Source organism: Neopelma chrysocephalum, unplaced genomic scaffold, assembly GCF_003984885.1.
Source record: "Neopelma chrysocephalum unplaced genomic scaffold, ASM398488v2 Primary Assembly neopelma1_80, whole genome shotgun sequence".
Lineage (NCBI taxonomy): Eukaryota > Metazoa > Chordata > Aves > Passeriformes > Pipridae > Neopelma > Neopelma chrysocephalum.
The window spans coordinates 93137-103592 of record NW_020897741.1 but is presented as its reverse complement, the minus strand read 5'-3'; the positions used below and the strand labels follow the sequence as shown (position 1 = coordinate 103592).

Below are 10456 nucleotides of genomic sequence, written 5' to 3'. Positions count from 1 at the left end.
CTGTGGAAAGAAAACAAAGCCAAGCCTGTGTCTTCTTCTGCCTCCATCCCCTTCTGTCCCCTTTTCTTCCATTTAGGAAGGACCTTGAGATACCCTGGGCTGCTTAGAGCATCCTCCCACATACACTGAGATCCAAGAGGTGCTTGAACTGCAGTCTAAAGGGCTGCAAGTACACTGGAGCTTTTAGGATTTTTTTTTTTAATTAATATTTTTTGGCATTGAAAATCTCTTGCTGCAGTGCTCAAAAGAAAAAAAAAAGAAAAAAAGCTGGCAGAGAGCCCCAGTGCCACTGATGGGTCGCAGGAGGCTGCTGATGTGTCAAAGCCACCACGGTGCCTTTGGTTTCCACTCTGGACTGTCCATCTAACAGTGTCCCATGTGTCTGTCTCTGCAGGTGCAGATGCAGCCTCAGTGGCAAGCGCAGGACCCTGGCAACGAGGACGTAAAGGTGAGAAATTCGGTATCTTTGGAAAGGCAAAAGAGCTGCAAGAGGGGTTTTTTTGTGTTTTTTTTTCCCAGCCAGAGCTCGGTTTCACTCAAGCACCGCCGTTCTTAAAAATAGGAATGGCCAAGGTGGTTTCAACAAAATGAGTCACAGGCTATGAATAGTGTGTTTTTAGACCTATTCCACAGGCTTCACCTCTCAGCAACCTTCTGCATTCCCTGGTCTTTCAAAGCCCTCATTCCCACTTGCTTTCTTCCCGTGGTTTAAATATTAACACGCATCCGAGCATCCTGTTTGCTTTGCCTCAAGCTCGCAACTGTTCAGCTATTTGGAAAGCCTTGGGCTCCCGGGACGGCTACAGTCAAATAACCTCGGGTGATTTTGTCTTTCCTAGCCTGTTTTAGCAGCTGTTTAATTAAACTCCAAATGAGTTGGTTTGGGGAAGGGCTTTTCCCTTCTGCTGGGAAGATAGAGCTGGGGCAGCTGTCTGCTCCCTGCCCTCCCTTGGCCAATTGCTGCTCAGTCATCAGGCCCCTTTTTGGGAATCAGTAGATGGGTTTGTTGTTGGATATTAAGTAGATGAGCTGCACAAGGAAAAACTAACCCTTAAAGCCTGTGTTATTTTTAAAGGAGATATCAGAGCATATTACAATTTGGAAAGCAGCCAGCTGCTGTTCTGGTCCTTCCCTTGATATTCCCTCTTAATGGCAATAGCTGATTCTCCATGATGAACTGTTCTGGAAAGGGAGTTTCAGAGGAGAAGGCAGATTCTTTTAATTAAAAATTAAAGCTGACTTTTATTTTTAATGCGCCTATTGCGTAATGTGCTGAGCTAGAACAAATCCTCCCCTGTTTATTTTCAATGAGGGGAGAAAAAAACCCTTTTATTCTACCAGGAACAGGCTTCAATGTTAATTTAATGTGAACTAATGGGCGTCCCAGCAGACATGTGATTTGTGGGTGGTGAATTCCTCGACACGGATGAGGAATGTTCGGGCACATCCATGCCGGTGCGGAGGTGGCTCAGCAGCTCCCTTTCCCACAGCCTTCAATCCCAATTTTGCATTTTATCCCTGGGTACTAGGCAAAAGTGTTAGCAGGAATAGCCTGGTCTTTCCTCTGTAGAAGGAGAAAATGGATGTGAAATGCTGTTGGGAGAGGGAACTGCATGTGGACAGGGCTTGAAATTCTGTTCTCTGGCGGGTCGAGCAGGGATGCAGGGTTTGCAAAGATGGTTAAATATTGGATGGCCCTTAAAGCAACCTGTTTAGAGGGACCTGGTGACCTGCAAAGGTGCCCAAGCTGCCAGCCAGGGATGGAGGGATGCTGCCTCATCCCTGCCGGGAATGGGAACAAAGAAATGCTGTGCTTGAGATTTGTACCTCGAGGGGATGTTGGGAGATGGAGGAGGGTAGATAATGTTGGCTGCTGCCATGCAGGTGGGAAGGAGATCCAAGAAGGAAGACGCAGAGTTCAGTCAAATTAGGAAGTGGGTTCACAATGGCACCCAAATCATAGAATCATGGAATTGTTAAGGTTGGAAAGACCTCTAAGGTCATCAAGTCCAATTGTTAACCCAGCACCACCATGTTCACCCACTGCATGATGTCCCCAAGGCCACACCCACAAGTTTTTTTAATGCCTTCAGGGATTGTAATTCCACCACTTTGCTGGGCAGCCTATTGCAATTCCTGACCACCTTTTTGGTGAATAAATTTTTCCTAATATCCAATCTAAACCCCCCTGGCATAGCTTGAGGCCATTTCTTCTCGTTCTGTAACTTGTCACCTGTCACTTGTCAAAGTGCTGCTTCCCAGCAGTGCTTCCCAGCAGTGCTTGTGCCTGTGTCTTTGGGACTGTGGAGCTAAATGCTTGCCCTTGGCTCACATCAGGGTAGGAAGAAGCAGAGGCACTTGAGTGACATTGTGGTCAGTGCCACCTCCTGCCTGTCCTTCCTTGCTCTGAGCTTATAGTCTGGTGGGACAGACTTCTCCATCAGGCTTTAATGTGGTGCTCACGGGAACAAGGGCAAACAAACAGGGCAAACAAATAATTAACTCAAAGTGTGACCAGTGTAGCTGGTGAGAGCCACATGCTGCAGTGATGATCACTGGGGGGTCTCACAGCTCTTGCCCTGCAGCCTTGGCACTGGTTGGAGCTGTGGAGCCAGGCTGTACCTTGCTTTTAACCAAACAGTAGCTGTGGAGCAGGTTCTGGGGAGAGCTTCCTTGCTTGGTCATCATGACCAGTTGCCCCCAAGAGCTTTGGGCTTCAATAAACTGAGGGTGAGAAGGAAAACTGAGCTAAAATGCTCTGCTGTGCTTGCAGGCACCATCCTGGTGCAGTGGTTGGTCCTACCAAAGGTACCAAGGGTGCGGGGTTGTGTTACCGACCTGCCTGATGTGCCAAATCACGGTGCTGATGCCCACCCCGGGTCTCCAGTGCCTGTTCTGGGACAGCAGGTCCCCTGGGACAAGATGGTCACCAAATGCGGGGACCACTCGCTGAGGGTGGGCTGGGGCGTGTTGAAAGCCAGAGTGCAGATGGTTTTGAGTGTGAGCCCGTTGCATGGCATCTCCTCCAAGTTAATTTTCCCTCCCTTTCCTCCCCCCAAAGCTGGAAGGTGACAAGCTGGCGCTGCCAGTGAGCCCCAGCCCGGTGAGCCCCGCGCCCACCCCCAGCCCCAAGCCCCCTGAGGCTGCCGTGCTCACCGTGGAGCCCTCTCCTTCTGAGAAGAAGTGCTTCTTCGTGGATGAAGCAGAGCCCCTCCTGCGGTGCGACTCCACCTCCAGCGGCTCCTCCGCGCTCAGCCGGACAGGCTCTTTTATTACCAAAGGTACCAAAATCAGCCTGGAGGGGAATGGGAGGACTGAAGGGATGCCACAATATGTCCCACGTTGTCAGCACATGTTGTAAAGCTGCTCAATGTACGATATCATTAAATAAATAACTAGAAAAACTGGCCCTCCGGGATACGTTTATCACATCCTCATTCTAGACCAGAGTATCCTGTTGGCAAAGACAATAAAGATTTCAGACCGAAAAACACTTTTAAAGGCTTTTAACTCTTTGAATTTCTGCCAGGGAAGTTGTAGCATCCCTGGATGTTTCTCCTGACTTTTGCTATTGCGTTGGCCTCTGTGTTATTTTAGGAGTTGAAACCAGAGAATGTAATTTGTAATTTCAAGACTGCCTTTTTTTTTTTTTTTTAATTTTTTCATTCTTGGTCCTGTTTGTTGCAGCGTGTGACTTGGGACGGAAAGCACTGTTAGCCACCCCCACTTTTTTTCAGAGGGTTTAATTTACCGTATTTAACTTGCTGCATTTAATCAGTCTTTAACTTCTGATGAAGGTGAAACACTGAGCTCAGTCAATCTACCAAATTTATACTTGGGTGCATAAATAAAGCTGACCCAACAAAAACAACTTGAAAGCGCAGAATTCAGCTTTTTTGGCTCCCCTCCTGCCCTCACTTTTCTGCACTGGCCATTCAGCATTTACAAATGCTGTGTTTGCTCTTGCGAGATCCTGACTGAGGTGCCTCAGCAGCACTGGCTTCTCCAGCTTCTCTCCTCCCCATCACCCTCCACCCTTTCCCTCAGTTCTCCTTGTGACGTGTCCCTCTCCAGAGGTGGCACCAGGGGATGGTCCGAGGAGAACAAACTCTGGTTAGCAGAAGTTCCTGAAGGAGTTTCTTGACCACCCTCTCCTTTCCTCCTACAGAAAAGAAGGACACTGTCCTGCGCCAGGTGCGCTTGGACCCTTGCGACCTGCAGCCCATCTTTGACGACATGCTGCACATCCTCAATCCCGAGGAGCTCCACGTGATAGAGGAGATCCCGCAGGCCGAAGACAAGCTGGACAGGCTATTTGAGATCGCCGGTGTCAAAAGCCAGGAAGCCAGCCAGACCCTCCTGGACTCTGTCTATAGCCACCTTCCTGATTTACTGTAGGCACTGGGTCACCACACACTCTCCGAATATCTGCTAGAGCTAGCTTGGCGCTCGTTAAGATGAACGACAATACGCAGGCAGGTTTTGTTGTAGAATATATGGCCAGTATTTTCGTTGAGGTGTCCTTGGTTTTTGGAGGGGGGGCAGTTTGCCAGCGTTGCACCCCTCCACCGTAACTATCGCTCTCAGTCCAAGTCTCTGCCCCCTTCCCGAACCTCTCTCCTCCTTATTCTCATTCCAATCAGATCAGCCGATGCACTTTAAAAAAAAAAATCTGACAAAAAACCACAGTTAATGAACTAAAAGACCACGAATCTGGTGTAATTTAACACATGGAATCGGGGATTGCTCTGTAACCCCCTTCCTCTGTCAAAGCTGTCACTCACAGTGACCATCTCCCATCACCTCCCTTCGCCTCGGAGCAGTAAATGGCAAAAACACGCAAAAAAACCCCCCCCAACTGTTGCTGGTTACTGTCTCTTAACGCAGCTAAGCTTCCCACCCGAGCTGACTTTTTTATTAATGTACTATTGTTTGGCTCATATCCATTGCTGAGATTTTACTAGCACGGTTATTTATTGTATGGTTTTAACCCGGACAATGCATCGCGCTCCTATTACGCTACAGCAGAAGCGCTTTAACCGCAAAAGAAAAGGGTCAAGTCCCACCAACCTCCGAGGTGATGGAAAGGTCCTTTGCCTCCAGTCGAATGTAAGGAGTTATCTTGCCTTGTGGGAATGGTGGGGCCCCCAAGGGAGCCAGTGCTGGACGTGGGGAGGCGAAGGTGGCCGCCGGTGGTCCCGCTCTCCTCGTGCTGTAAGACTTAAACCAAGCTCTGCTTTTACACTCGTGTCTCTTGTTTTTTATACAGACGTGGCCGATAAGTTCTTCAAAGACCTTACGTGGTCTCTAATAGTCTCTTCAAATCACACTTCACTTTTTATTAAAAGAGGTTGGGGGGGGGAGAGGAAAAGCTGCATCGTAAGAAGTCTGTCTGATTATATTTGCAATTATTATGCTCCCGTAACGAACAGTCTGTACTACGCTCAATCTGAAGAAGTAATGATACGAGGGTGGCATGAGCTGCCCTGTGGGAAGGGGGTGGGAGTGGGGGAAGAGGGAAATGAATTGAAAAATTGCCTTCCAGTGTACTAATTTATTAATAAATACTAGGTGTTTGTTATTTGACATGATTCTGCGTTAACCTTCTTAACAGTTGCTTCTGCTTGGGGACCCCTGGGTTTGGAGCAGGGTCTTGCTCAGGGGGCCCATGGCAGGGTGATGAGAGAGATTTTGGAGGTTGAGGGTGGTGAAGAGGTTGTCTCCTTTAGCTTTTCCAAAATATGATTGCTTTCTGTTGACAGCAGCGCCTTGAGTCCCCACGGTTGCTGCTGGAGCTCTCTGCAGGTCCCCACCCTGTGCCGGGGTGGGGGACATATGTTAATCTCCACAGCGGTGCCAGATCAGATGGCTGATGGGGCTTCCAGGGTTGGTTTTTGCAAGCTCTCAAAGGCTTTGCAGGCATTTTGGGGAGGCTGAAGTATTAATTTTCCAGGATGCAGCTGCTGTGCTGAGTCACTCCTGAGCGAAGGTCTTGCAGTTACAGCATTTCTGTTGCTGTTACATTACCCATGTCCTTAAAGTCTCTGCTTCCAAATAACTCATCCATGTTATTCTGTCTACAAATGGAATCCTTAATGGGACAAATGCTTCTGGTTTATAAGACTGTCATTTTGTTTACTTGGCTCCAGAGTCTTTTCTGTTAACTACGGTGCTGTGTTTTCTTTCTGGCTGGCATTGGAAATTGCTGGTACAGGACTATACATAGGTGCAGGATTAAAACTCTTTGACACATGGACAGATGAAATATAGTGTGAAATAGCAAGAGCCTTTATTGGGAGTTCTGGGATGGAGTTTTCCCTTGCTGGCAATGAAGCACTGAACATTTGGTGCCTGCAATGTGTCTTCAAAGCATCACAAAAAAATAGTGAGTGTGGCTCATGTGCCTGGCATACACCAGGTTGCTAAAAGCTGTATGCTGAGGTGGAGCCCAGTATGAGCTGTGGGCAAGTGGGTTTTTTTACCTCCATGTTGGGAGCAGTGGTGGTTGCTGTCGATCCACCCGGACAAGAACTGATAAGGGGAGGGAACGTGTGCAATTGTGGGCTCAATCGATAGCTGGCTTTAAATTATCCTTTCCAGGCTCTGGGAGCAAGTCCAGCTGGGAAATTAAGAATTTTTCCTTTTCTGGTGGGCCAGGTTCTCCTGTAAAGCACTAGAGCCACCAGGCCACCCTCCCAAGGAACCACCAGCCCTATCCTGCAGCTCCGCTTCTGATTCTGGCAGCTGCTCACATTTTCTGATGGGATTTGAAGAAAAAGCAAAAAGAAGAACAGTCCTGGGAAGGACTGAAGAGCCAACTGAAGAGACACCACAAAGCAGGCATGTTGAGGAGGTGCCTTGGCCAGGAGATGCCAAAGAAGCACAAGGAAGCTGGTGGGTTGCATTTAACTCATCTTGATGGCAGGTCGTGGAACAGGCCAGGATTGGGGCAATCCTCAGCTCCATCTGTGCTGTGCACACTTCCAGCATTACTCTCTCCTCTGTTTGCACCTGGATGTTGGCCTTGTTCCTGGCTCCATCATTTCAGATTTTCAATCTTTTGCTGTATGCATGTGTATGTGTGTGAAACATATTTATTTGTTATATATTTATATAAACATACATATTTATATACACAACCTAAACTTTTTTATATTACACTATTTATATATTTACATATTTTTCTATATTATTACTATTTATTTTTACAGGTGTATAATATATAAATATTTTCTGTCTCTGGGGGTGTGCAGGGGAAGTGTCTGAGAGCAGCTGAGCCCCATGTACAGGCAGGGTATTTCCTGGACACGTGGGAGGTGTGAGGAGCCACAAGCCCTGCGCCCCCACCCTTCCTCTTGGGCCAGCTCTCTTAAGCCTTAAGAAAATAAACCAGGCAGGTGGGATCGATGGGTTCATGACCTGGAGGCATAACTCCATGGGAGGGGAGATTGGACTTGTTCTCATCCTGGGCTTATTTGAGGCACCGTGGGCAATGCACAAACTGTGCACTCTGCAGCACCAGCTGTGATGTGCAACTCAAATGGGTCAAGTCTTTGGCTAAATGGTTAAGCAGAGTAAAGGTGTGAATATAAATACATGCAATATCCATAAAAATGCATTCTATACAAAATCTGCATCAAACATGTACTTGAGAGTGCATTGCAGGTGAGTTGGGATTTGCCCCTCGCTTGGCCTTGCTCAATTATGGTGTTTGCTCCTTGTGTGGTGTCCCCACGTCAGGACAGGCAAGAGGGGTGGGAATTCGGTGCTGAGGTGGCAGTCCTGGATGGCGGAGCCTGTGAACCCAGAGCAGACAGGAAGCACATTGAGCACAGTCATGCCCCCCTCTGCCTGCTGTGGGCATCTTGCTTCAGAGCAGAGACAGAAATGTCTGGTGTGGGCCACACAAAACATCAACTGCTCCAGTCCTGGATGGTGGGGCTTGGACACGAGGTGTGGACATTGCATCTCACCCTGAGGTCACATTGTTTGCTGGGACAAAACGCTCCAGAGACACCTCCAGCATGGCCTGGCATCCTCAGGACACCCTGGCTCTGCTGTTCCAGTGCCTTTTAATTCCTCCAGTGGAACTGAGGATTGAGATTGTATTTTTTACTCTCTTTCCTTTTTTTTCCCCCATGAATTGCAACTGCTCTCTGCAGAAGAACAAGACATCTTGTACACTTTCCTCCTACCTCAGCCAAATTGGAGTTTATCCTAATGGGGAATTAATTACAAGCCTCTGGGCGTGGCTGCTTGTATCCCGGTTGGAAAAGCACCTGAGTCTCCTGGGAGGTCATTCACCCCTCTGGTTTTTGTATATCAGCCAATTCTCTGTGGATTGCAACAGTGTCTGCGTAGGAGGGATCGTCTGTGCAGCCTTTTGTGTGAAGAACCTGCGGGGAGATCCGTGGTGATCCCGCCGAGGATGCCCTGCGGGCTCTCTGTGGGGCGTGGGGCTTATTCCAGGGGGGAGGGGGGGAGGTGTCTGTGCCCATCACACAGGGGCAAGCTGTGCAGTGTGTGGGAGGGAGGCAGGTTGGTACAAGGACAGCTCTCCCCGAAATCTTCTTCTGGAATCGCTTGGCCGCGAGCTTTTACATCACGAAGGCTTTGCAGCTGGTTTTTTCGTGTCTTGGACTTGCTCCTGTGAGTGCCGTGACGGGGAAGTTTCCAGGGCAACTGGTAGGAAATGGGAAGATGGAGGAGAGATAAGAGGAGCCATCATTTGTGTATTCGTTGAATACATGCCTGGTAGCACCCCCCCGAGGTGTTTATCTCACCAGCCTTTAGGACACGCCTGCTGCTTCCCTGTGTGAGCATCCATGAGCTTTACAGTTTCCTTTGGGATGCTGTAATTTAATTTTCCTTTCTTTCTGGGATGGGTAGGAGAGGAGTGACCTGGGGGATGATGGAGGACCTACCTGTTGTGGCAGTATGGGTATTGCACTGTATGGGTTGTTGCACTGTACCCCAAGCCCTTGTAGCCAATGCACCTTTGTATCTGTGCTCCTGCTCCCCACTTTCTGCTCCAAGCCCCTCAGGGACCCCTTGGCTGCCACGCCAGCCTTATCTGTCTGATCCCTGCCCACTGTTTATGAGATTACCTTCACTTTGATTTAATTTGAAGGAAATGAGTTACTCTGTAAGCATGCTGGTCTCAGAATACATTTCTGGGCACATGAGCTTTTGCCAGGATCAGTCAGGCTCAGCAGGAAACCAGGACCAGGGCAGGACATTAATCTGCCTGACTTTGTTTCTGGCAGCTCTGATCTCTCCAGGCTAATACTTGGTGAGAATGATATTAACTAAACCATTGATCTTCCAGGGTCTTTCAGTAGCTGATGGGTGCTTTTTGTGGTAACTGCTTCTTCTCTACTGATAATATTAATTTATTTTAAAAATAATCAGTTGTCTTACCACTCTCCTGATGAACAGAGCTTCAGGTGCCTGACAGTTGAGGCTGGCAGGGTTACAGTCATTTTCCAGGTGGGGAAACTTGAAGGACAGAGATGAAACTCCCCATAGGCAAACTGATCAGAAAAAAAATCAGGATAAAATTCAGAGAAAAGTCTTGCTCCACCAGCCCCTGCACCAGCCTCCCTCGAGGAGCGTATGGGTGAGATTTGGGATGTGAAGTGCTGCAAAAGGGGAAGGGTGGAGGCAATGTTCCCAAACCATGCTTTTCATTAATTAATTTGCCCTTTAAACTAGTTTTTGAGCTGGAAATAAATCTGTGGGCCTGCTGGCTCCCTGGTTAGACCATTTGCCATCCTCTTGCCCCATTTCAGCAAGCGCAGCTGGGAGGAAGGCCCAGCTCCAGAGGTGAGCCAGCAGGCTCGTCCTCCATCCTTTAGTCCCTGTTTTCCCCAGAGAAAACCACTCACTCCTGCTTTTTGCCCCAGCCTGTGCTGTGTCCCCAGAGCAAGGATGGTCCTTCTCTCTGTCCCATGGAAGGGCGTAGCATGGCAGTGATGCCCGAATTGCTGATGGAAGAAAGACACGAAATCAAAGCATTTGGCTTTGCAGGCAAAACAATTAATTCCACAGCTCCAGGGAACTCACACCTGGAAATCACAGCTGCCCACAACTGGTGAAAACCTTCCCATCAGATTCCCTCACAGGAGGGAAGGAAATTATAGCTGTTGAATTGCCACATAGCAAATAAAGATTTCAGCTGAGTAACAGCAATTTTTTCTTCTTTTTGTGTTTTTTCTCCTTTTCTTCCTTTCCCAAGGACCAGACCCCTGCATCTGGCCATCATTTCTGTGGCCGGAAGATGGTGGAACAGGCATTGGCAGTGATGAGAAGAGGATGGACTCTTGCTCTGCCAGCCTCCAGGATGGGTGGCATCTCCCAGTTCTGCTGCAGGGAGGGAGCACCCACCTGCCCTCCACTCCCCGGATGGGCCCTGCAGGCCTGTGAGTTGGCCTGGGCTGAAATCAGGCATGGGAAC

At 48.7% G+C, this 10456-nt stretch overlaps 1 protein-coding gene across 2 annotated transcripts in view; it reads left to right on the top strand.

The window, feature by feature from the left end:
• The window catches only part of TNFRSF21 (TNF receptor superfamily member 21), a 35105-nt gene extending 29519 nt beyond the window's left edge, over positions 1-5586 (top strand). For both annotated transcript variants that reach the window (XM_027690083.1, XM_027690081.1), the window contains exons 5-7: positions 395-448; positions 3062-3281; positions 4169-5586. In XM_027690083.1, the coding sequence (XP_027545884.1) occupies positions 395-448; positions 3062-3281; positions 4169-4398 (504 nt within the window). In that variant the 3' untranslated portion in view covers positions 4399-5586. The remainder of the gene's footprint in view (positions 1-394; positions 449-3061; positions 3282-4168) is intronic.
• The last annotated feature ends 4870 nt before the right edge of the window (positions 5587-10456 follow it).